The following is a 26061-nucleotide window of genomic DNA, read 5'->3' as shown; positions in this document are numbered from 1 at the left end:
CAGCTAGTGCATTGGCAATCTCATGCTGATATTGCTCACTAGCTGATGAGACTCCAAATATTAGCCTTTTGTACCGGTATACTCCGTTGTGCACTGCAAATGTAGTTATCTCTCTTGACTCCGGGGTAAGCTCTAGCTGATGGTATCCCCACTTGAGATCGAGTTTGGTGAAGATTGCAGAGCCGTTTAGTCCTTGCAAAATTTCATCCACAGTGGGTATGGGGTATCTTTCCCTGATTATTGCCTCATTTGCTTTTCTCATGTCTAAGCACATTCTGATATCTTTGTCACATTTCTTTGGGAGTACCACTACAGGATTTACCCAAGGTGTAGGTCCTTCTACGCGTTCTATAATGTCCATGTCGATTAGTTCATTGATCTTTTTCTCCACTGCATCCCTCAAATGATAAGGTATGCGCCTCAGTGGCTGTGCTACTGGTTTCACATTTGGATCAATGTACAGGCTGATCTGTTTGGTGTTTAGCTTTCCTACTCCTTTGAACACTTTTGGATACTTTTCTTTAAGAGTGTGCTTTAAATCTGTGACAGCCGCCACATTTTCACCTATTTTCAACACTCCTAACTTTATGGCAGTCTTTTTCCCCAGGAGTGGTTCACAATAAATTCAGCCTCTTCAGTCCTGTCACCAATCTTGATTTCACATCTGAATGCACCTTTAACCGTGAGTGCCTGTGCTGAGGAATATGCATATAAATTCCTCTGCTCTTTGGGTACATATGAGTGACATTTTATCTTTTCAGCTTTTAGCTTTTCCCATATGTTTTCTCCCATCACATTACTTGTAGCTCCAGAGTCAACTAACATTTTCAACTCTATTCCCCCAACAGAAAAGGTAAGTTTCTCAGGTACATTATCATCATTCACAGTAAATGCATAATCATCTTGTTCAACAGCATTCACATTTTGTTTCTTTTGTCTTTTTGTACGACACATTTTTGAAAAGTGGTCCTTACCATTACACTTGTGACATGTTTGTCCTCGTGCTGGGCATTTGGGATCTTTGCCCATGTGGTCAGTATATCCACACCTGTAACACTGTCTGTCTGTTTTATTATCATCTTTCATTTTTCCTTTTGGTCTGTTGTTCTTCTCTTTCTTTGCTGTAAAAATCCGGCTGACCGTGTCCTCTCCTTTCTTTTCCCCGGCGACGCTCATCGCCGCCATCTGCTCCTCCACGCGTTCACAGTGTGAAGCCACCTCCAACGTGCGAGTTAGAGTTAAGCCTGGACCCTCCTCAAGCAGCTTTCTCCGTACATATTCAGAAGTGCATTTACTCAGGATAGCGTCCCGTATCTGGTTATCATTGTCAGCTTGAAAGTCACAGTCTTTTGCAGCTCGCCTCAAACGTGTACAAAATTGTTGCACAGTCTCACCTGGTGTTTGGGACAATTTGTGGAAAGTTTGGCGTGCGTATGCTGCATTCACTTGAGGAACAAAATAAGTGTTGAGTGCAGTCACCGCAGCGGTGTAATCCATCGCCTCTCCCGTCTGTGGTAGAGTGGAGAAGACGTCCTGCACGTCCTGTCCGGCCATGTGCAGTAGAAGAGCGCGTCTCCGCTGTCTGATCGCGGCTGTAGCATCATCCGTCAAAATAAGACCTTTCCCATAAGCAAACAACTCGAAGGATGTTAACCAGCGCGTCCATCTCGCGTAGCTGGATCAGTGTAGCAGGCGAACGGTTGAATACCCGACTTTTCCATGTTAGCCGACAAGTTTTCGCTAACACCGTGCCACCGCTGGGTCTACTTCTCACAAAAACAAATTCAGGTCCGTGTCGTCCTCGTCGCCATTGTTGTGTGCCCACCTTATTACTAAATTAGGCAGAGCACTCTGAATTGAATCAGGACATAAAGCACGGTCTTTATGTTGCTTTATTGAACACTGTCCATCTTACAACTAGCCACTTAACGGGGCTTCCTCCGGACAACAACATCCGGTTCAAAGGTCATCACCTTAAGACATAGCCATATCAATACATGACAGAAAGAAACATTTAAAGATGCCGAGGAGCAGCTCAACAAAACCTTAAAAGAGCTGAAGGCAAAAGAAAAGCAAGCCGAGGACAGGAGGGGATTCTGGAGCAGACTGCTGAGAAAGAACTGACCCAGCAGCATCTTCCTCCTTCCCCCTCTCTCAACCTTTCTTTCACAAAAATCCCCCCAAACTTTACTTGGGACGTTTGTTTGTTTTTTAAAAACTCTATTCTGAATACATGTACTGACATACAAAAATAAAATTGCCATAACTTGACCTCATGTTGCCTGCTTCTTTTCTTGTGTGTCTGTGGATGTAAAACAGTAACACACTTTCTGCTCTGTGTGTTTTTAATTGTAAATAAATGCAATATATCTTCATTTTAAAAACTTCTGCTCTAAATCTTTTTTGAGCAAAATGCTTTTTTTGCCCCTTCCTGATTTCTTATGTTTTAACATGTTTGTTACATTTACATGTTTCCCATTTCAAGTGTTAACACAGATGGTCAGAGACAGAGGTTTGGACAGCTCTTTCCCTTTATTTGTATTTATTCAGGTTCTTTTTATACTCAAAAATCCATCCACAAGCTCCAACGCGTCCAGAACTCTGCTGCCTGTATCATCACCAGGACCCCTTCTATCCACCACATCACTCCTGTCCTGCAGCAGCTTCACTGGCTCCCGGTCAAATATCGCATCAATTTCAAAATACTCTTGCACACATATTGTCACGGCTGGCGGAGTGAGCCGTGTGGTGTGGAGGAAAAGGAGGACCCAAAATGCAGGCAGCCGACTGATGATATGAGTGAGGGTTTATTTACAAGGTGGCAGTGGCAAAAACAGGCAGTGAGGCATGACAAAACAAGTGAAGAAACCTAAACTGGGAGAACTAAATGACAAACCTGAGACCATACAAAAGGGGTGCGGGGCAGAGAGACGCAGAGACAGGAACGGAACACCATAGAACGCAGAGATACACAGATGAACGCAGACGAGCCGACAACGAACACAGACCGACACCCACTATATATACACACACACAAGGTAATCGGGTAATCGCACACAGGAGGGAGAACAGCTGATCTGAATAACCATGATGACTGGAGGACACAAGCTGAACACAATGACAACAGACACAGACCTTCAGAACAAAACAGGAAATCTAGAACCCGAACCGGACACAAGAGGGGAGGACACCGAATAACTAGAACAGAGGGACATAATCATGAAACACAAAACGCTGGGGCAAAATGACCCAGGACCATGACACATTTAAGGCTATTCATCATCTCTCCCCTCCATATCTCTCTGATCTGGTTAAGATCACCGCCCCATCTGGTTGTCTCAGATCTACTTCTTCCCTTTCACTCTCCGTCCCCTCCCCCCGTCTTGCCACCATGGGGAGCAGGGCTTTCAGCTGCTCTGCTCCACGACTCTGGAATTCCCGACCTCCTGATTTAAGAAACATCTCTTCCTTCTCTCTCTTTAAGTCCCAACTCAAAACTCACTTGTTCAAAATAGCTTATCCCACATAACCTCTCCACTCTGCTCTTTTATTAGTTTATGTCTTATGCTTTTACCATTGTGTGAACTGCTTGCTTTTATGTTGCTTTTTATTCTAATGTGTACAGTGACCTTGAGTGTTTTGAAAGGCGCTTTCAAATAAAATGTATTATTATTATCTTTGAAATATCTCAGTGTGACACTGATACTGTACATGAGTGTGGTAGGTTTTGAAAACAGCATCAGCAGAGTACACAGCAAAGGGGAAAGGAACAATTGTTCCTTTCAAATTTTAGACAAAACATCCAATCCTGGATCATATCCATATCCACTTAGGATTGAGTGATCCAAATACACCACATTGTGACAATAACCACGGCATAGCAGCTGATGAGAGCTGTGTGTGTTTTTTGGAGGACACTTTTTCAAGATGGCTGCTAGGGTGCAGACACACAGCTTGGCAGGTCCTGTGCTTTTGCCAAAAAACCCACCTAAAAACCCCTGGATCTTGACATCAACTTGTCTTTTTGTTTTTATACATTTTTATATTCTGTGGAGTTCGACATGTCCAAGAAAGCTGGATAATTATACCACTTTCCCAGCCAAATGGAGTACACATCTTTTGTTCACAAGATTCTTGGATTTTGGTCATGCTAGACCACCCCCAGGTGATATAGAACTAAATCCTGGACCTAATTTAAACATCAGTGATTTGGACTGGCTAGAACTAATTAGCCTAGTTAGCCTATGGGCACAGCTATCTCTGCATTGCTTTCCACCTCAACTAACTGTGCTACAACCACCGTCCCAGTTAGTAAGGCTACATCTTCAGCTAATAGTGTTTACGCCCCTGTTGTCCGGGCCTCCACTTCTGCTGTTTGGGTTACCACCTCAGTTGCCTGGGTTTCTGCCTCAGCTGCCTGGGCCTCCATTTCAGCTGCCTGGGCCTCCATTTCAGCTGCCTGGGCCTCCATTTCAGCTGCCTGGGCCTCCATTTCAGCTGCCTGGGCCTCCATTTCAGCTGCCTGGGCCTCCATTTCAGCTGCTTGGGCTTCCACCTCAGCTGCCTGGGCCTCCACCTCAGCTGCCTGGGCCTCCACCTCGGCTGCCTGGGCCTCCACCTCGGCTGCCTGGGCCTCCACCTCGGCTGCCTGGGTTTCAATCTTGGCTGCCTGGGCCTTCATTTCAGCTAGCTGGGCTTCCACCTCAACTGCTCAGTCCTCCACCTCAGCTGCCTGGGCCTCCACCTCAGCTGCCTGGGCCTCCACCTCGGCTGCCTGGGCCTCCACCTCGGCTGCCTGGGTTTCAATCTTGGCTGCCTGGGCCTTCATTTCAGCTAGCTGGGCTTCCACCTCAACTGCTCAGTCCTCCACCTCGGCTGCCTGGGTCTCCACCTCTGCTGCCTGGTTTTCAATCTTGGCTACCTGGGCCTACACCTCAGCTGCCTGGGCTTCCACCCCAGCTGCTCGGACCTCCACCTCGGCTGCCTGGGCCTCCACCTCGGCGGCCTTGGCCACCAACGCGGCTGCCTGGGCCCCCATCTTGGCTGCCTGGGCCTCCACCTCGGCTGCCTGGGCCTCCACCTGCTGTACCCAAACTACAGTCTCCGGACAACAGATGGAAATTAGCCCTTGGCTATAATCTGGCCACCGTGGATCCAGCTGATATCCCTGAGGTGATGGAGGTGATGAGATGGATCCAGGAGAGGGGATTTGTGCTGTCAGGGGGCCTGCATGGTGGCACTGTGGTCGCCAGTTACCCTTTTGATGACTCAGCCTCCCACGAGCAAGAAGGTCACGACAGCCCGTCGGCGGACGATGGTCTGCTTCGCCACCTGGCCCTGGTACATTCCCAGAACCACCCTGTAATGAAGACCGCTTTTTGTCTACATGAGGTGCAGGAACAGTCTGTGGAGCAAGAGACACCATACTTCTTACTCCTCTCAAAGGGAACAAGGTGGGATTTTACATCTTTTAGAAGTTTCTCAAATGTGATCATCAGCAGAGATCTCATTTCAACTGATTTAACTGATTTATTCATTCCATATTACTGGTTTATTTCCCAATCCTCTCACCCCCCAAAGAGATCGGGCACTAAGAGAAATCAGTCTGTAATCCTACAGAAAAAATCTGTGAAAAGAAAATGTTTTATTGTTCTTCTGCTTCTTTTATCTGGAAATGTGCAACCTAATCCCGGTCCAGATTGCAAATGCTTAAGTACTCCTTGTGATTTCAAAACTCGAACAGGTCTTGGTATCACTCATTTAAATGTCAGAAGTCTTCTTCCCAAACTTGATTTTGTGAAAATTTGGATGAAAGAGTTAGATACTGATATTCTTATATTATCAGAAACCTGGCTTACTAAATCAATTACTGACAAAGACATTGCAATAACGGGCTATAATCTTTTCCGTTGCGACCGCCCCAGAAAGGGTGGCGGTGTTGCAATTTATGTAAAAAGCAAATTCCATGTTACTGTCGATTCATCGGTATCTGTTTGTAAACAGTTTGAACTTCTTGCCCTCAAGCTCCAACTTTTCAAGGGCTATTTTATTACCATTGTGGGCTGTTATAGACCCCCCTCAGCTAGTAGTGAGGCTTTAGTTTCACTTAGTGAAAAACTATCTACTTTAGATTTTAATGAAATTGTGCTGGCCGGAGATTTCAACTGGGACTGGTTGTCCTCTGCCTCAAACAGTTTTAAATCCATGTGTGATTCATATAATCTCACACAACTAATTTACAGCACAACTCGTCCAAATCTTAAATGCCCAGAAAAGTCATCACTTATTGATTTATTTTTAACTAATATGCCGTATAAATATTCTCACACTGGGGTTTTCGCAAATGATATCAGTGACCACTGTGTGGTAGCTGTAGTCAGACAATCGAAGCTCCCAAAATCAAGGCCACAGATAGCTTTTAAACGAGATTTTAAGCATTTCTGTGAGCAAGCTTTCTTTCATGACTTATGGGACTATAACTGGAGTAGAATCTACCTGATAACTGATCTTGAGCTGGCATGGAATTATTTTTATGATACTTTTATCAAAATTATAAATAAACATGCCCCTATCCGCAAATTTAGAGTAAAATGCAGAAACAACCCTTGGTTTTCTCCTCAGCTCTCCAGTCTACTCAAAAAAAGGGATGCTGCCTGGGCTAAGGCCAGAAAAACTAAATCCGAAGCGGATTGGCTGATTTTTAGACAGCTCAGAAACCGTTCAACTTCCTTAATTAAAAAGGCCAAATCAGAATTCTATCTTTCAAATACTACTAAACATTTGAACGATCCTAAAAAATTCTGGAAAATAATAAAATCTTCTTATGGGGACATAACTACAAATGAGATGCCAACTTTTGTTGTAAAAGACTCCTGCACTTTAACAGAGAAATGCGACATTCTAAACTGCTTTAATGAGCATTTTGTTTCTTCAGGATCTCTATTTGAATCTTTATATCCAGATTTAAAACAGCTTAATCAACAAGAGGCTCTCTCTGCAACCGCTCAAACTGAATCTGTGGTCAAACCCTTCAGTTTTTCTCCGCTAAATGTTTTTGAGGTCCACAGGGCTTTAAATCTGTTGGATCTAAATAAATCTGCAGGACCAGATCAACTTGATCCCTATTTTCTTAAGTTGGCTGCAGATTTTATAGCAGAACCAATAACTTACATTTTTAATCTTAGCCTCTCGAACAGTGAGATCCCTGTAATATGGAAATCTGCCTATGTTCTCCCTTTGCTGAAAGGAGGTGATCCTTCAGATGTTAATAATTACAGGCCCATATCTAAATTGTGTGTTCTAGCAAAAGTTCTAGAAAAGTTCATTAGTGAACAACTGAAAGACTTTTTGGACAAAAATTCAGTTCTTTCCCAACATCAGTCAGGATTCAGAAAACAACACAGCACAATAACTGCTGCTATTAAAGTGGTTAATGACATTGTTGATTCGATGGACTGCAAAAAATACTGTGCTGCTCTTTTTCTTGACTTGTCAAAGGCTTTTGATACAGTTGACCATGCTATTTTATTAAATAGACTAAACAATATTGGTCTATCTGTAAATGCTGTAAGTTGGTTTTCAAATTACTTGTCAGCAAGAAAACAGTGTGTCCATGCTGCTGGGTCTTCTTCCTCTTTTCTCCCAGTATCCAAAGGAGTTCTGCAGGGCTCCATATTAGGGCCATTGCTATTTTCTCTTTACATAAACAACCTTTGTGATAATTTGTCAAATGCAGCATTTCATCTTTATGCAGATGATACAATTATTTAATTCAATTCAATTCAATTCAATTTTATTTATATAGCGCCAAATCACAACAAAAGTCGCCTCAAGGCGACTATTATTTACCTGGATAAATAAAGGATTAATAATAAATAATAAAAAAATAAAAGATAGATACTGCTCATGGCACCACTGGTGCAACTAGACTTGCAGTCAAGACCGCCTAAACCAAGACCAATTTATTGTTCATCCCCTTCAATAGCACAAACCCTGCAATTTCTGCAGTCTGCCTTTGATGTCGTTCAGTCCCATTTAACTCAACTTAAGTTGGTGTTAAATCCAGAGAAATCCAAGCTCATGTTATTCTCAAATGGCAAAGAGTTGTTAGCTACATCTCCTAAGATTAAAACAATTCAAGGATCTGAAATTGAAATGGTCACATCTTACAAGTATCTAGGGATCATTATAGATCAGAATTTGTCATTTAAGACTCACATTCAAAGGCTTGTGTCGAAGTTAAAACTAAAACTAGGTTACTTTTTTAGAAACCAATCCTGTTTCTCCCTCCAAGTGAGAAAACATTTGATTCATGCAACCTTTTTACCTTTATTGGATTATGGTGACCTGCTTTTTATGAATGCACCTGCCCACTGCCTAAAGAGGTTGGATACTGTGTACCATTGTGCTTTACGTTTTATTACTGGCTATGGAAATTATGTACATCATTGTTCTTTGTATGCTGCTGCTAAATGTCCATCTTTGCATATTCGCAGACTCTCCCATTGGTTGATCTTTATCTATAAATCTCTCCTTGGGCTGGTTCCATCTTATTTATGTGTTTATATGTGTAAAAACCACAACCAATACAACCTTCGTTCGAACAAAATCATACAATTGATTGTCCCAAAAATCAGAACAGAATTGGGGAAAAGGGCTTTTAAATACGCTGCCCCTGCTTCCTGGAATAATCTGCAGAAGGAACTGAAATTATCAGAATTGGTTACCTTGGGAGAGTTTAAGTCTGTCTTAAAGGAACGAGAGAACAGCTCTTTTACTCAGTGTGATTGTTTTTAATGTACTCTTAATTTGATCTGTTATTGTATATTTTACACATGTTTGTATGGGATATTGTATTTGTTTTAAATGTTATATACCTATGTGGTATGTGACTTTTGTTGCCATGATGCCAGGTCTCTCTTGGAAATGAGATTTTTAATCTCAATGAGATTTTTTACCTGGATAAATAAAGGATTAATAATAAATAATAAAAAAATAAAAGATAGATACTGCTCATGGCACCACTGGTGCAACTAGACTTGCAGTCAAGACCGCCTAAACCAAGACCAAGACCAGAGGGTATCGAGACCAAGACAAGACTAAGAACAAGTCGAGACGAAGTCGAGACGAGACCAAGACCGAGACCGAGACCAAGACCAAGATGAGACGAAGTCGAGACGAGACCAAGACCAAGACAGACAAAAAAGTCTTTAAACTGCAGCCAGATGCTGCTTCGTTTACGGGTGTCAGGCATATTTATGTGTTTTTGCTTTCGCACAGCCCTCCTCACCACTGTCTACTGTCTCACTCACTTACTGAGAGGACAGACGCACCCTCCACTTGACTGTCGCGAAATGCAGATCCAAAAGCAACAACATGGCAGGTCAAGAGACAACAGCAGTATCCTGAGCAGCGAGGGGTCCAGCAGCAACAGCAGTATGTGCAAAAGGCATCAGCAAGGAGAAAACACCATCATCATGACTGGATGGATGGAGATGCAATGGACTGCTGCAAGGGGGGAGACGAGACTTCAGTGGAAGGAGGGGGAGGAGACATGGAAGAACGCTGTTGTTTAGTGTGGGAGATCAAATTGGGCTAAGGAACCTGGGGAGGAAAAGCGACTGCCTTTGAGTGGAGAATTGAAAAGTGTCTGAAACACTGCAAGGAGGAGAGGCACACAAAAATCACACACACAAACAGAAAATGCATTAATCCTATTAAGACATATACACATGCAATGAAGACCAGATAACATCTTAAGCATGCCTTTCTGTTTTATCATCTTGTCCAGTTCACTTAGTGGGATGAGAGGTGATATGTAAACTAGTGGACTAGTATTATGTTAGGAAAGATGATTGAATGATAGCAGGTGTAAACAGAATGCTGTAGAGAGGGTTTAAAATGGGTGGCACTAATAGATTCTGGGTTCTGATGTGTGGGGGAGGTTTTACCATGACACACACCTGCTTACATGGGAAGAAACTCATTATCTAATAGAACAGCAGTGTTATGTGGTGTGTGTGGCTGATGGATGAATGTTTTGGGGATTTATCTGGCTGAGGCATTTTCTTTTGTTACCAAGTTGAACCTGCCAATTAGTTTTGGTTTGAATTACCCTTCCAAGATGAAGAGCATGCTTAGATATGTCCTAACTAGGCCTTCCTGTCTGTTTGTTTGTTTACTTTCACAGTGCACTGAAAGTTTTGTTTGGTCATGCAACACGCAGCACCTGTACATAAAAGGCCAAAGCAGACTGTACTTCCTCAGAAGGCTGAGGTCCTTCAACATCTGCAGGAAGCTCCTGAGGATGTTTTATCAGTCGGTGGTTGCAGGAGTACTGTTCTATGCTGTGGTGTGCTGGGGGAGCAGCACAGCAAAGGACTCATCCAGGCTGGAAAAACCAATCAGGAAGGCTGGCTCTGTGGTCGGCATGAAGCTGGACACTTTGGTGACAGTGGCAGAGAAAAGGACATTAAAGAAACTGATGGACATTATGGAAAATGCTGGGCATCCTCTGCACGTGCTCGTAAATAATCAGAGGAGCCTATTCAGCGACAGGTTGCTTCTCTCAAAGTCAAGAACCAACAGGCTTAAAAACTCCTTTGTCCCACACGCCATCAAACTGTTTAACTCCTCGTTGGAGGGGAGAGGGAGGGGAGACAGGAGGACAAAGGCGAGTGGGAACAACTGAGCTGTAGTGCCTTTTCACTGTGCAATATTTGCAATATTTTTTTTATATTTGACCTTTTTTGTGGGGCAAATAATATTGACACCAGTCATTTTGAGTTTTTCTGAAATGATTCTGTTGTTGTGTACAAAATATTGAAAAAAAATTAAGCTATAGGGAAATCCTCTGGTTGAAAATCCTGTTTAAAAAAGCACTTGGGACAATTTTGCTGGTGACAGCTTTTGTTATAATATCAATAATATTTCTATGAATATGGGATACTGTTACATATTTGCATAGACTTTTGTGGAATATGGAGACACTCCTGGCATTATATGAGCAAAGTGAGACTCATTTTTTAGGGTTGGTGGAGATGAGTGTGAAGATCCAAACAATCCCTGTCAGTGATGGAGAAGCTTTGATGAAAATATTTGGTAAAAAGTTCACCAGCATGAAGGAAATGAAGTTTCAAACTTTCCTTAGGAGGAGCCCAGCACGCCTGCTTAAAGAAACGTAAGTGTGGCGATGTGGATGCTTGCAGCGACTGCTGTATAGAGGCCATCCTGCTACACATGAAACACATCAGAGTCATAATTGTTATTTTAGTCACGTGTTTGTTTATTATCCTTATTGTTTTATCTGGGACTGTTTGCAGACATCTCAGAGAGAGGAGACACCAGCATCTGAACAGAGACTCAAACCAGCAACCTGCAGCTCCCTGCTTGGCTGCTCCAGTTTTCTCCTCACTCATGTTGCCCACCAGTGATTTCTAGCTGCCCACCCACACAGCAGGCTAGAATATGCGCTGAGCCTCAGCACCCAATACTTGGACATGTTTTCTTTATTAAACAATGAACCAGACCCCAAAAAGTAAACAGCTGTTATTGCTAGGCAACGGGAGCAGCATTTGGAGATGCAGCACCTGACATTCCTGACCATGTGGGCGGAGCATGCATGAAATGGAATGTTCAGTAGAACTGTGCAACACAAGCACTTAGTTACAGCATGTTTCATTGTATCCAGACACAGCTAGAGACACATCTACAGCAGCATCTCTGTGCAGGACAAACGACAGTTGACGAAGAAACATCGAAAACTTCACTTCACTCCTCTACAAAACGTTGGTTCCTTTGTTTAAAAGGCCAAAATGAATGAAGGGAGATGGAGAAGAGGATCGGCGAGTGCTTCACCTCACAATACAGGGAGTGCAGAATTATTAGGCAAATGAGTATTTTGTCCACATCATCCTCTGCATGCATGTTGTCTTACTCCAAGCTGTATAGGCTCGAAAGCCTACTACCAATTAAGCATATTAGGTGATGTGCATCTCTGTAATGAGAAGGGGTGTGGTCTAATGACATCAATTGGTGTTCGCTCGCTCTGCGGTAGAGTATCACTTCCTGTTCCTGCTCAAACACAGTGGTGTTTCTGAGTAGCTTATTTGCTTAGCAATTTAATTAACAACTTTTAAATACATTCTTCTTTCATAGTATAATCTTCACGTGCTTCATCCGAAGCACACTTTCTGTGTACTCACTACCTAATTTATAGCCAAAGTATTCACTCACTGTCTCTGTACTGTTTCGCTAGCTTAGCTTAGCTCGTAGCCGACTCGTTAGCACCATGGCTACTTCACCTCTCCCTCTTGCACTTTCTTGCTCATTGTGTCAGATGTTTAGTTACTCCTCGGCCTCCTTTAGCAGTAATGATATCTGTAACAAATGTAGCATATTTGCAGCTCTGGAGGCCAGGATTACTGAATTGGAGACTCGGCTTCGCACCCTTCATTCACCCGTAGCTAGCCAGGCCCCTGTAGCTGGTGCAGCCGAAGATAGCGTAGGCCCCGCTAGCTGTTCCCCGGCAGACCCCAAGCAGCTGGGGAAAGAGGGCGGCTGGGTCACGGTGAGGAGGAAGCATAGTCCTAAACAGAAGCCCCAGGTACACCACCAACCCGTTCATGTGTCTAACCGTTTTTCCCCACTTGGTGACACACCCGCCGGGGGTCAAACTCTGGTAATTGGTGATTCTGTTCTCAGACATGTGAAGCTAGAGACACCGGCAACCACAGTCAATTGTCTTCCAGGGGCCAGAGCAGGCGACATTGAAGGAAATTTAAAACTGCTGGCTAAGGGTAAACGTAAATTCAGTAAAATCATAATTCACGTCGGCAGTAATGACACCCGGTTACGCCAATCGGAGGTCACTAAAATCAATATTGAATCGATGTGCAACTTTGCTAAAACAATGTCGGACTCTGTAGTTTTCTCTGGTCCCCTCCCCAATCAGACCAGGAGTGACATGTTTAGCCGCATGTTCTCCTTAAATTGCTGGCTGTCTGAGTGGTGTCCCAGAAACGATGTGGGCTTCATAGATAATTGGCAAACCTTCTGGAGGAAACCTGGTCTTGTTAGGAGAGACGGCATCCATCCCACTTTGGATGGAGCAGCTCTCATTTCTAGAAATATGGACAAATTTATTAAACCCCCCAAAATATGACTATCCAGAGTTGGGACCAGGAAGCAGAGTTGCAGTCTTACACGCCTCTCTGCAGCTTCTCTCCTCCTGCTACCCCCCCAAAAACCCATCTCCATAGAGACTGTGTCAGCTTCCAAAAAGACAAAAAACAAACTAAAAACCAGCAACAAACAACTTAAACATAAACAATCAAAAAGAAAGAACAATACAGTATCCACATCTGAACCAAAGAGTAAAACAGTGAAATGTGGATTATTAAATATTAGGTCTCTCTCCTCCAAGTCTCTGTTAGTACATGACTTAATAATTGATCAACAAATTGATTTACTCTGCCTTACAGAAACCTGGTTGCAGCAGGATGATTATGTTAGTTTAAATGAATCAACACCCCCGAGTCATTCTAACTACCAGAAACCTCGAAGCACAGGCCGAGGGGGCGGTGTGGCAGCAATTTTTCACACCAGCCTATTAATTAATGAAAGACCAAGACAGACTTTTAATTCATTTGAAAGCCTGATGCTTAACATTGTCCACCCCAGCTGTGAAACTCAGAAACCAGTCTTACTTGTTATCATCTATCGTCCACCTGGGCCTTACACAGAGTTTCTGTCTGATTTCTCAGACTTTATATCTAATTTAGTTCTGAGCTCAAATAAAATAATTATTGTGGGTGATTTTAACATCCATGTAGATGCTAAAAATGACAGCCTCAACATGGCATTTAGTCTGTTATTAGACTCAATTGGCTTCTCTCAAAATGTAAAAGAACCCACCCACCACTTTAGTCACACTCTAGATCTTGTTTTAACATATGGCATAGAAACTGAACATTTAACAGTGTTTCCTGAAAACCCTCTCCTGTCTGATCATTTCCTGATAACATTTACATTTACAATAATTGATTACACAGCGGTGGAGAGTAGATTTTATCAAAGTAGATGTCTTTCTGAAAGCGCTGTAACTAAGTTTAAGAATATAATCCACCCACTGTTATCATCTTCAATGCCCTGTACCAACACAGAGCAGAGCAGCTATCTGAACGCTACCCCAACAGAGGTCGATTATCTTGTTAATAATTTCACCTCCTCACTACGTACGACTCTGGATACTGTAGCTCCAGTGAAAACTAAGGTCTCTAATCAGAAGTACCTGACTCCGTGGTATAATTCTCAAACACGTACCCTAAAGCAGATGACTCGTAATCTGGAGAGGAAATGGCGTGTCACAAATTTAGAGGATCATCATTTAGCCTGGAGAAATAGTTTGCTGCTTTATAAGAAAGCCCTCCGCAAAGCCAGAACATCTTACTATTCATCACTGATTGAAGAAAATAAGAACAACCCCAGGTTTCTCTTCAGCACTGTAGCCAGGCTGACAAAGAGTCAGAGCTCTGTTGAGCCAACCATCCCTTTAACGTTAACTAGTAATGACTTCATGAACTTCTTCACAAATAAAATTTTTATCATTAGAGAAAAAATTACCAGTAATCATCCCACAGATGTAATATTATCTACAGCTATTCTTAGTACCATTGATGTTAAGTTAGACTCTTTTTCTCCAATTGATCTTTCTGAGTTAACTTCAATAATTACTTCCTCCAAACCATCAACGTGTCTTTTAGACCCCATTCCTACAAAACTGCTCAAAGAAGTCCTGCCATTGATTAATTCTTCGATCTTAAATATGATCAACCTATCTCTAATAATCGGCTATGTACCACAGGCCTTCAAGCTGGCTGTAGTTAAACCTTTACTCAAAAAGCCATCTCTAGACCCAGCAGTCTTAGCTAATTATAGGCCAATCTCCAACCTTCCTTTCATATCAAAAATCCTTGAAAGAGTAGTTGTCAAACAGCTAACAGATCATCTGCAGAGGAATGGTTTATTTGAAGAGTTTCAGTCAGGTTTCGGAGCTCATCACAGCACAGAAACAGCTTTAGTGAAGGTTACAAATGATCTTCTTATGGCCTCTGACAGTGGACTCATCTCTGTGCTTGTCCTGCTAGACCTCAGTGCAGCGTTCGATACTGTTGACCATAATATCCTATTAGAGCGATTAGAACATGCTGTAGGTATTACAGGTACTGCACTGCAGTGGTTTGTATCATATCTATCTAATAGACTCCAATTTGTGCATGTAAATGGAGAGTCCTCTTCACACACTGAGGTTAATTATGGAGTTCCACAGGGTTCAGTGCTAGGACCAATTCTGTTTACATTATACATGCTTCCCTTAGGCAGCATCATTAGAAGACATAGCATACATTTTCACTGCTATGCAGATGACACCCAGCTCTATCTGTCCATGAAGCCAGATAACACACACCAATTAGTTAAACTGCAGGAATGTCTTAAAGACATAAAGACCTGGATGGCCGCTAACTTTCTGCTTCTTAATTCAGATAAAACTGAGGTTATTGTACTCGGCCCTGAAAATCTTAGAAATATGGTATCTAACCAGATTCATACTCTGGATGGCATTACCTTGGCCTCCAGTAACGTTGTGAGGAACCTTGGAGTCATTTTTGACCAGGACATGTCCTTCAACGCACATATTAAACAAATATGTAAAACTGCTTTCTTCCATTTGCGCAACATCTCTAAAATTAGAAATATCCTGTCTCAGAGTGACGCTGAAAAACTAGTTCATGCATTTATTACTTCCAGGCTGGACTACTGTAATTCATTATTATTAGGATGTCCAAAAAACTCACTGAAAAGCCTTCAGCTAATCCAAAATGCTGCAGCAAGAGTACTGACAGGGACTAGAAGGAGAGAGCATATTTCTCCTGTTTTGGCTTCCCTTCATTGGCTTCCTGTTAAATCCAGAATTGAATTCAAAATCCTGCTCCTCACATACAAGGTCTTAAATAATCAGGCCCCATCTTATCTTAATGACCTTGTAGTACCATATCACCCTATTAGAGCACTTCGCTCTCGCTCTGCAGGCCTACTTGTTGTTCCTAGAGTATTTAAAAGTAGAATGGGAGGCAGAGCCTTCAGTTTTCAGGCCCCTCTTCTGTGGAACCAGCTTCCAGTTTGGATTCGGGAGACAGAAACTATCTCTACTTTTAAGATTAGGCTTAAAACTTTCCTTTTTGCTAAAGCATATAGTTAGGGCTGGACCAGGTGACCCTGAATCCTCCCTTAGTTATGCTGCAATAGACGTAGGCTGCCGGGGGATTCCCAAGATGCATTGAGTTTTTCCTTTCCAGTCACCTTTCTCACTCACTATGTATTAATAGACCTCTCTGCATTGAATCATATCTGTTATTAACCTCTGTCTCTCTTCCACAGCATGTCTTTTATCCTGTCTTCCTTCTCTCACCCCAACCGGTCGCAGCAGATGGCCGCCCCTCCCTGAGCCTGGTTCTGCCGGAGGTTTCTTCCTGTTAAAAGGGAGTTTTTCCTTCCCACTGTCGCCAAAGTGCTTGCTCATAGGGGGTCATATGATTGTTGGGTTTTTCTCTGTATCTATGAAGCGCCTTGAGGCGACTTTTGTTGTGATTTGGCGCTATATAAATAAAATTGAATTGAATTGAATTGAATCAACACCCTATATCAGGTGTGCATAATTATTAGGCAACTTCCTTTGCTTTGGCAAAATGGGTCAAAAGAAGGACTTGACGGGCTCAGAAAAGTCAAAAATAGTGAGATATCTTGCAGAGGGATGCAGCAGTCTCAAAATTGCAAAGCTTCTGAAGCGTGATCATCGAACAATCAAGCGTTTCATTCAAAATAGTCAACAGGGTCGCAAGAAGCGTGTGGAAAAACCAAGGTGCAAAATAACTGCCCATGAACTGAGAAAAGTCAAGCGTGCAGCTGCCAAGATGCCACTTGCCACCAGTTTGGCCATATTTCAGAGCTGCAACATCACTGGAGTGCCCAAAAGCACAAGGTGTGCAATACTCAGAGACATGGCCAAGGTAAGAAAGGCTGAAAGACGACCACCACTGAACAAGACACACAAGCTGAAACGTCAAGACTGGGCCAAGAAATATCTCAAGACTGATTTTTCTAAGGTTTTATGGACTGATGAAATGAGAGTGAGTCTTGATGGGCCAGATGGATGGGCCCGTGGCTGGATTGGTAAAGGGCAGAGAGCTCCAGTCCGACTCAGACGCCAGCAAGGTGGAGGTGGAGTACTGGTTTGGGCTGGTATCATCAAAGATGAGCTTGTGGGGCCTTTTCGGGTTGAGGATGGAGTCAAGCTCAACTCCCAGTCCTACTGCCAGTTTCTGGAAGACACCTTCTTCAAGCAGTGGTACAGGAAGAAGTCTGCATCCTTCAAGAAAAACATGATTTTCATGCAGGACAATGCTCCATCACACGCGTCCAAGTACTCCACAGCGTGGCTGGCAAGAAAGGGTATAAAAGAAGAAAAACTAATGACATGACCTCCTTGTTCACCTGATCTGAACCCCATTGAGAACCTGTGGTCCATCATAAAATGTGAGATTTACAAGGAGGGAAAACAGTACACCTCTCTGAACGGTGTCTGGGAGGCTGTGGTTGCTGCTGCACGCAATGTTGATGGTGAACAGATCAAAACACTGACAGAATCCATGGATGGCAGGCTTTTGAGTGTCCTTGCAAAGAAATCAGAATCAGAATCAGAATACTTTATTAATCCCTGGGGGAAATTATTTTTTGTTACAGTGCTCCATTATAAACCAACATTAAGACAAGACAGACAATACGCTAACTAAGAATAGTACAATATATACATATATATATACATACATAAGTCACTCATAAATAAATAGCTGGAAAAGAAACGTGTAGTTGTAGCAGTAACCAGTGTGTTAAGTGGATGCGTTGTACAGGGAGATGGCCACAGGCAGGAAAGATTTCCTGTGTCGTTCAGTGGTGCTTTTCGGTAATCTCAGTCTCTCACTGAACGTGCTCCTGTGACTGACCAGCATGTCATGGAGTGGGTGGGAGGTGTTATCCAACATTGTCTTTATCTTGGACAGCATCCGCCTCTCCGACACCACCTTGAGAGAGTCCAGCTCCATCCCCACAACATTACTGGCCTTACGGATTAGTTTATTAAGTCTGTTGGCATCTGCGACCCTCAGCCTGCTCCCCCAGCATACAACAGCATAGAGGATCGCACTGGCCACAACAGACTCATAGAAAATCCTGAGCATTTTCTGGCAGATGTTGAAGGACCTCAGTCGCCTCAAAAAATAGAGACGACTCTGACTCCTGTAAAGTGCTGTGGTGTTTTTAGCCCAGTCCAGTTTATTGTCAATGTGTACTCCAAGGTATTTATAGTCCTCCACAATGTCAACACTGACCCCCTGGATTGAAACAGGGGTCAAGTGTTTCCTGGTCTTCCTGAAGTCCACGATCAGTTCCTTGGTCTTTGCCACGTTGAGCTGCAGATGATTCTGCTCACACCACGTGACAAAGGAGTCGACCACAGCCCGGTACTCTGTCTCATCATCCCTGCTGATGCATCCAACCACCGCAGAGTCATCAGAAAACTTCTGAAGATGGCAGGTCTCTGTGCAGTGGCTGAAGTCTGTGGTCTAGAGGGTGAAGAGGAAGGGGGAGAGGACAGTCCCCTGTGGTGCCCCTGTGTTGCTGATCACCTTGTCAGACACACACTGTGGGAGACGTACATATTGTGGTCTTCCTGTCAGGTAATTAACAATCCAGGACACCAGAGAAGCATCCACCTGCATCGCTGCTAACTTATTACCCAGGATGGTCGGCCTGATGGTATTGAAAGCACTAGAAAAGTCAAAAAACATGACCCTCACAGTGCTCGCCGGCTGGTCCAGATGGGTGTAGACACGATTGAGCAGGTAGATGATGGCGTCCTCAGTTCCAAGACGAGGCTGATAAGCGAACTGAAGGGGATCCAGGTGTGGTCTTACTATGGGTCGCAGCTGGTCCAGGATGAGCCTTTCCAGGGTCTTCATGATGTGGGAGGTCAGTGCCACGGGCCTGTAATCCTGGGGGCCACTGGGACGTGGCGTCTTTGGTACAGGGACGAGGCATGATGTCTTCCACATCACTGGGACCCTCTGCAGACTCAGACTCAGCATAAACAGTTTATGAAAGACTCCACACAGCTGGGGGGCACAGGTCTTGAGGACGAGGGGACTCACTCCGTCTGGTCCAGCAGACTTGCCTGAGTGAAGTCTCCTCATTTGCATCTCAACCTGGTATTGAGTGAAGGTGATGGGTGGGGGAGGGGTGTCAGGAATCTCACAGGAGGCAACAGCGCCATGTGAAGAGAGAGGCTGGCACAGTGGTGTGGCTCTGGATTCCAGGCTGACTACAGGTGAGGTTGTGGGGGTGGGAGCAGACACTGTGGTGTCGAATCTATTGAAAAACAGATTCAACTCGTTAGCTCTATTCTCACCTCCCTCAGCTCCCCTGCTGTTGGTTGGCCTGAATCCAGTGATGGTCTTCATGCCCCTCCACACCTCTCTCATGCTGTTCTGCTGGAGTTTCCACTCCAGCTTCCTCCTGTAATTGTCCTTAGCCTCTCTGATCTTGTCCTTTAGTAACACCTGGACCTTCCTCACCTCCTCTTTATTGCCCCCTCTGAAAGCCCTCTTCTTGTTGTTGAGGAGGGCTTTGATGTCCTTAGTCACCCACGGCTTGTTATTTGGGTAACAATGAACAGTCTGAGCTGGAACAATGGAGTCGGTGCAGAAAGTTATGTAGTCTGTGATACACTCAGTAAGCCCATTGATGTCCTCTTCGTGAGGCTCACAGAGTGTTTCCCAGTTGGTCACCTCGAAACAGCCCTGTAGTTCCGCTAAGGCCTCCTCTGACCACCTCCTAATAGTCCTGGTGGTCACAGGTTCCCTCCTCACAATTGGCACATAGCGGGGGGTGAGGTGAATCAGGTTATGATCTGACCTACCAAGTGGGGGGAGGGAGGAGGAGCTGTATGCATCCTTGACGTTAGCATACAGTAAGTCTAAAATTTTCTCTCCCCTGGTGGGACAGTCCACATATTGTCTGAATGTTGTTAGTGTATTGTCCAGTGATACATGGTTGAAGTCACCCGAGATCACAATAAAGGCACTCGGGTGCTGAGTCTGTAACCGGGCTATGGCAGAGTGGATAGTGTCACATGCAGCTGTGGGGTTAGCAGAGGGAGGAACATAAACAGCCACCAAGACGACGTGACAGAATTCCCTGGGTAAATAATACGGCCTGAGTCCAACAGCACACAGTTCAATGTCCGGGCAACAAATCTTTTCTTTGATTGTTATGTTGGCAGGGTTACACCACCGGTTGTTAACTAAAACAGCAAGCCCACCTCCTTTCCGCTTACCGCTAGCGATGCTGTCCCTGTCCGCCCGAACAGTGTGGAAGCCTTCCACGGAAGCATTCTCATCGGGAATGTCCTGGTGCATCCATGATTCAGTGAAACACATCAGGCTACACTCTCGGTATTCCCTCTGACTCCGTACCAGTGCTGAGAGCTCGTCGATTTTATTTGCCAACGATCGCACATTTCCCATTACGATAGACGGCAGACACGGTTTATACGTCCTCCTCGCTTCGAGCCTCCGCTGTCTCACCGTCTCCTTCTTTCTTCTCTTCTGTCTTTGACCTCTGCATCCCCGATGTGTTTTCCTCCAAATTTCAGCTGGTACTTCTGCGGGCCTGGCCAGCGAGCCGGCCGGCATCAGGGCGATCAGCTGATCTCTGGAGTAAACAGTCCGTGAGTGTAGGAGATGTGCCGCGGTCCCGTTCCTTGATAAAAGTAACAGTTCCACGGCCACCAGAAGAACAAAAACTCTCTCAATCCACATGATTGAGTAAAAGATAATAAACGGATGAAAATACAAGTCAGAAAAAAAAGAATACGTAAGAAAAAAGAGCTAAACTAAGAGAAAAAGCAGGAGCAACTGTAACAGGCTGCACGCTGGTTGGCGCATGCGCACAATCTGAAAGGTGGCTATATTGTTCGCTGATTTGTTTTTGTTTTGTTTTTGAATGTCAGAAATGTATACTTGTGAATGTGGAGATGTTATATTGGTTTCACTGGTAAAAATAAATAATTGAAATGGGTATATATTTGTTTTTTGTTAAGTTGCCTAATAATTATGCACAGTAATAGTCACCTGCACACACAGATATCCCCCTAAAATAGCTAAAACTAAAAACAAACTAAAAACTACTTCCAAAAACATTCAGCTTTGATATTAATGAGTTTTTTGGGTTCATTGAGAACATGGTTGTTGTTCATTAATAAAATTATTGCTCAAAAATACAACTTGCCTAATAATTCTGCACTCCCTGTACAGTACAGCTGATTCACTTCACTCCTCTACAAAACGTTGGTTCCTTTGTTTAAAAGGCCAAAATGAATGAAGGGAGATGGAGAAGAGGATCGGCGAGTGCTTCACCTCACAATACAGTACAGCTGATTCATTTTAAATTTCAAATGATACAGGCTGAAAATGTCAAATTAAAAGAAGAGGCAGAAAAATCAAGAGGAGAAGCTAAAAATTCAAAGTTTGAAACTGAAGTAGTATTGCAGGAATTACTGGATGTGGGTCTCAAACTTAAAGGAGAGAAGATGAGAAAACAACAGGCAGAAAACGAGAATGAAAACATGAAGAAAGAACTGTTGGAAGCTCAAAAAGCATTGGAGGAAGAGAAAAGCACAGCACAAGAAGCCAAAAATAAATATCAAACTGCAAAGAAGGAGGCAGGAAATGTGATGCAGGAATTACAGGAGGTGCAGGAAGCTTTTGAAGAGGAAAAAAGGAAAATGCAGTTGGAAACACAAGAAGCTGCAAATGTAATGGCTGAAGCTGAAACACTAAGGAAGGAATTACTGCATGTGAAGCAACAACTTGAAGAGGAGAAAAAATGTAAACACGAGGCAGAAAATGAGATTGAAAATATGAAGAAAGAATTGTTGGAAGCTCAAAAAGTGTTGGAGGAAGAGAAAATTAAAATACAGGAAGCAAAGAAAGAAATGGAAGATACAAAGAGTTACACTCAAAACATGAAGAAGGAACTGATGAAAGTGCAAGAGGAACTTGCAGAAGAGAAAATTGAGTTGAAGGTATTCAAGAAAGAAACGACGGTGAGCAAGAAAGGCTGCAAAGATGAACTTAAAGAAATACAAAAGCACAAAAAGGAAGCTAAAGAGCTCCTCAAACACAAAGGGAAACTGGCCAAACAGCAGCTGAAAGAAACATTTAAAGATGCCGAGGAGCAGCTCAACAAAACCTTAAAAGAGCTGAAGGCAAAAGAAAAGCAAGCCGAGGACAGGAGGGGATTCTGGAGCAGACTGCTGAGAAAGAACTGACCCAGCAGCATCTTCCTCCTTCCCCCTCTCTCAACCTTTCTTTCACAAAAATCCCCCCAAACTTTACTTGGGACGTTTGTTTGTTTTTTAAAAACTCTATTCTGAATACATGTACTGACATACAAAAATAAAATTGCCATAACTTGACCTTCTTATGTTTTAACATGTTTGTTACATTTACATGTTTCCCATTTCAAGTGTTAACACAGATGGTCAGAGACAGAGGTTTGGACAGCTCTTTCCCTTTATTTGTATTTATTCAGGTTCTTTTTATACTCAAAAATCCATCCACAAGCTCCAACGCGTCCAGAACTCTGCTGCCTGTATCATCACCAGGACCCCTTCTATCCACCACATCACTCCTGTCCTGCAGCAGCTTCACTGGCTCCCGGTCAAATATCGCATCAATTTCAAAATACTCTTGCACACATTTAAGGCTATTCATCATCTCTCCCCTCCATATCTCTCTGATCTGGTTAAGATCACCGCCCCATCTGGTTGTCTCAGATCTACTTCTTCCCTTTCACTCTCCGTCCCCTCCCCCCGTCTTGCCACCATGGGGAGCAGGGCTTTCAGCTGCTCTGCTCCACGACTCTGGAATTCCCGACCTCCTGATTTAAGAAACATCTCTTCCTTCTCTCTCTTTAAGTCCCAACTCAAAACTCACTTGTTCAAAATAGCTTATCCCACATAACCTCTCCACTCTGCTCTTTTATTAGTTTATGTCTTATGCTTTTACCATTGTGTGAACTGCTTGCTTTTATGTTGCTTTTTCTTCTAATGTGTACAGTGACCTTGAGTGTTTTGAAAGGCGCTTTCAAATAAAATGTATTATTATTATCTTTGAAATATCTCAGTGTGACACTGATACTGTACATGAGTGTGGTAGGTTTTGAAAACAGCATCAGCAGAGTACACAGCAAAGGGGAAAGGAACAATTGTTCCTTTCAAATTTTAGACAAAACATCCAATCCTGGATCATATCCATATCCACTTAGGATTGAGTGATCCAAATACACCACATTGTGACAATAACCACGGCATAGCAGCTGATGAGCAGCAGATAGATACTGCTCATGGCACCATTGGTGCAACTAGACTTGCAGTCAAGACCGCCTAAACCAAGACCAAGACCGGAGGGTATCGAGACCAAGACAAGACTAAGAATAAGTCGAGACGAAGTCGAGACGAGACCAAGACCGAGACCGAGATGAGACGAAGTCGAGACGAGACCAAGACCAAGACAGACAAAAAAGTCTTTAAACTGCAGCCAGATGCTGCTTCGTTTACGGGTGTCAGGCATATTTATGTGTTTTTGCTTTCGCACAGCCCTCCTCACCACTGTCTACTGTCTCACTCACTTACTGAGAGGACAGACGCACCCTCCACTTGACTGTCGCGAAATGCAGATCCAAAAGCAACAACATGGCAGGTCAAGAGACAACAGCAGTATCCTGAGCAGCGAGGGGTCCAGCAGCAACAGCAGTATGTGCAAAAGGCATCAGCAAGGAGAAAACACCATCATCATGACTGGATGGATGGAGATGCGTTTCCAACAAGCTGCAACTTCACTGTGTGTGAATGCAAATTGAGAACAGTGTCTGAGTTGGACATTTGTTACGTTTGGAGTGAAACGGCAATGGAAGAGACAGTGGGCGTAGATTTCATTTTGGCATTGGTGGGGACCAATGACCAATGATTCAGTTTTTTTTTCCTTTTTGTCTGTGCTTCTTGATAACAAAAGGAGAAATGTACTTGCCTAAATATGCTCTTCTACATGCTTTTAAACCATTTAAAATTACAATTGATAGTTTTATATGTCAGTTATATAATGCTAAATTACAATTAAACAAATGACTAAGTATTTTAGACTTTCAGTCAGCAAGCCGGCCTAAAAATACATCAACGTAAACACACTGGCGACAAACTGAAATACTGCAAAGAATGTGGGAGAAGCTTCCCCATGTCAGGTGACTTAACCCTTTAAGACCTACCATAGAACCAAGTCCGCCAGAGCTTATATTATATGTTTACATGCTGTAGAGCCATTTTTGGGAGCATTTCAAGTTGCTTTACATCAATACAACCATTATAGCCCAGATTTTAATAATATGTATTCATTAAGTGCATAGTAATTACATAAACTGCAAAAAAGTGCAATAAACTACAAAAAAATTGAAAATCGTTTTTGCTTTTTTAACATATATTTCTAGTTAGAGAAATTTAAGAGGCTTATCCCTCAAAACTGTAAATACAAAAAAGTTGCACAAAATAGTTTCCTACCACAGGAAATTTATTTTGAGTGTCTTCATAGTTTTATTTTTGAAATACACCAATTTTTATACACTGCAGGAAAAACGAAAATAAATATTATACTGCAAATTTGCAAAAAAGCAGCATATGCATCAAAATAAACTATTTCCAGCAGTGCAATATGAGTCCTAAGCATCCCAGAAAAGACACAGAAAGTCATAAAGTCAAAGATAACTTATAAAAACACCAGTATAGACCCTGAGGCCCTGATGATAAAAAAAAACTACATTTCCGCGAAAATGACGTCACTTCCGGTTTCGGGCAGGTAATGGCGGACATGCAAAAGTTCGCGCTGACGTCTATTCCAACGTAGGAAGTGTTATGAACAGCTGATCGGATCGGCAAAGCGTGTTTCTGGAATATTATGTTTTTGTTGCTGCAAGTGCTTTTTATGCAGTTTTTGCAAAGCTATATGTGGAAGGACAAGATGATGGCATAAGATGTAAGTACAACTCCTCCGGTTTCATATGCAAAAAAAATTATTGCTCTAGCTTACGTGGTTGCAGAGCTACCGGGATTTAAAAATAGTTACGCAAAACAGAGCGTGCCCGCTCCGACCGGCTCTAAAGGGTTAAAACGACATGAACTCTTTCACAGTGGGGTCAAAAAGCATCTCTGTGATCAGTGTGGGTCAGCTATCAACAAGGCATCTAACTTTTTTAGGTGGGGTTGCACTACTGTTGGGACTGCAGTCTTCCTCATTCCTGGTTCTCTTTGTTTGACGAAGACGATTTGATGCTTCTTAGTAGTGAATAATGTCCACAACCCAGTCTTTCTCCCTTTTCAGTAAGATCTGCAGATGTTTGAGGGTATCTGCTTACAATGATTTTAGCAACTTCTTCACATGATGCACGTTTAGGGTTTCTGCAGTGAACTTGCATGGCCTCCACAACAATTCTGACCATACTTCTCCTGTCCTCTGGATGAGCTCTGTCTCCTCTTGTGATTGCATGCGACAGTCGGAGTGGAAATCTTTCCCAAGGAATCTGTAAGTGTGAGACCCAAGAGCTGGAGTAATGGTTGTACATAGTGGTGGACGTGGAGGAGGAGGGGTGAGGTGGATGGCTTGATGTTTCAGCTGATGCAGCAGGGCAAGGCTCCAGTGTAATGGTGTCATTCAGGTTCTCTGGTCTGTTGCCATCTAAAAAAATAAATAAATAAAGATCATTGGAAAAGCTACCTTAAAAAGCTACTATGTCAACAAATATGTCCTCACTAAAAGATGAACCCTTCAATTAGGATTGAGTAGTAACGGCAAGTCAGTTTTGGGGACCTTGTCTGAAGATGAAAAGAAGCAATCCCAGGAC

General features: G+C 43.2%; 1 protein-coding gene across 1 annotated transcript; it reads right to left on the bottom strand.

The window, feature by feature from the left end:
- Positions 1-4927: 4927 nt before the first annotated feature.
- LOC146391715 (uncharacterized) lies at positions 4928-21017 on the bottom strand. Its single transcript, XM_084922889.1, has 2 exons — positions 18828-21017; positions 4928-5404 (listed from the first exon to the last, which is right to left on the bottom strand). The coding sequence occupies exons 1-2, from the start codon at positions 20928-20930 to the stop codon at positions 4928-4930; spliced, it is 2580 nt and encodes an 859-aa protein (XP_084779015.1). The 5' UTR covers positions 20931-21017.
- Positions 21018-26061: the final 5044 nt, after the last annotated feature.

The sequence above is a fragment of the Perissodus microlepis genome, chromosome 3, assembly GCF_051167445.1.
Source record: "Perissodus microlepis isolate ML-2025 ecotype Zambia chromosome 3, ASM5116744v1, whole genome shotgun sequence".
In the NCBI taxonomy this organism is placed as follows: Eukaryota; Metazoa; Chordata; class Actinopteri; order Cichliformes; family Cichlidae; genus Perissodus; species Perissodus microlepis.
The sequence above is the reverse complement of the archived record's forward strand: the minus strand, read 5'-3'. Positions and strand labels throughout refer to the sequence as shown.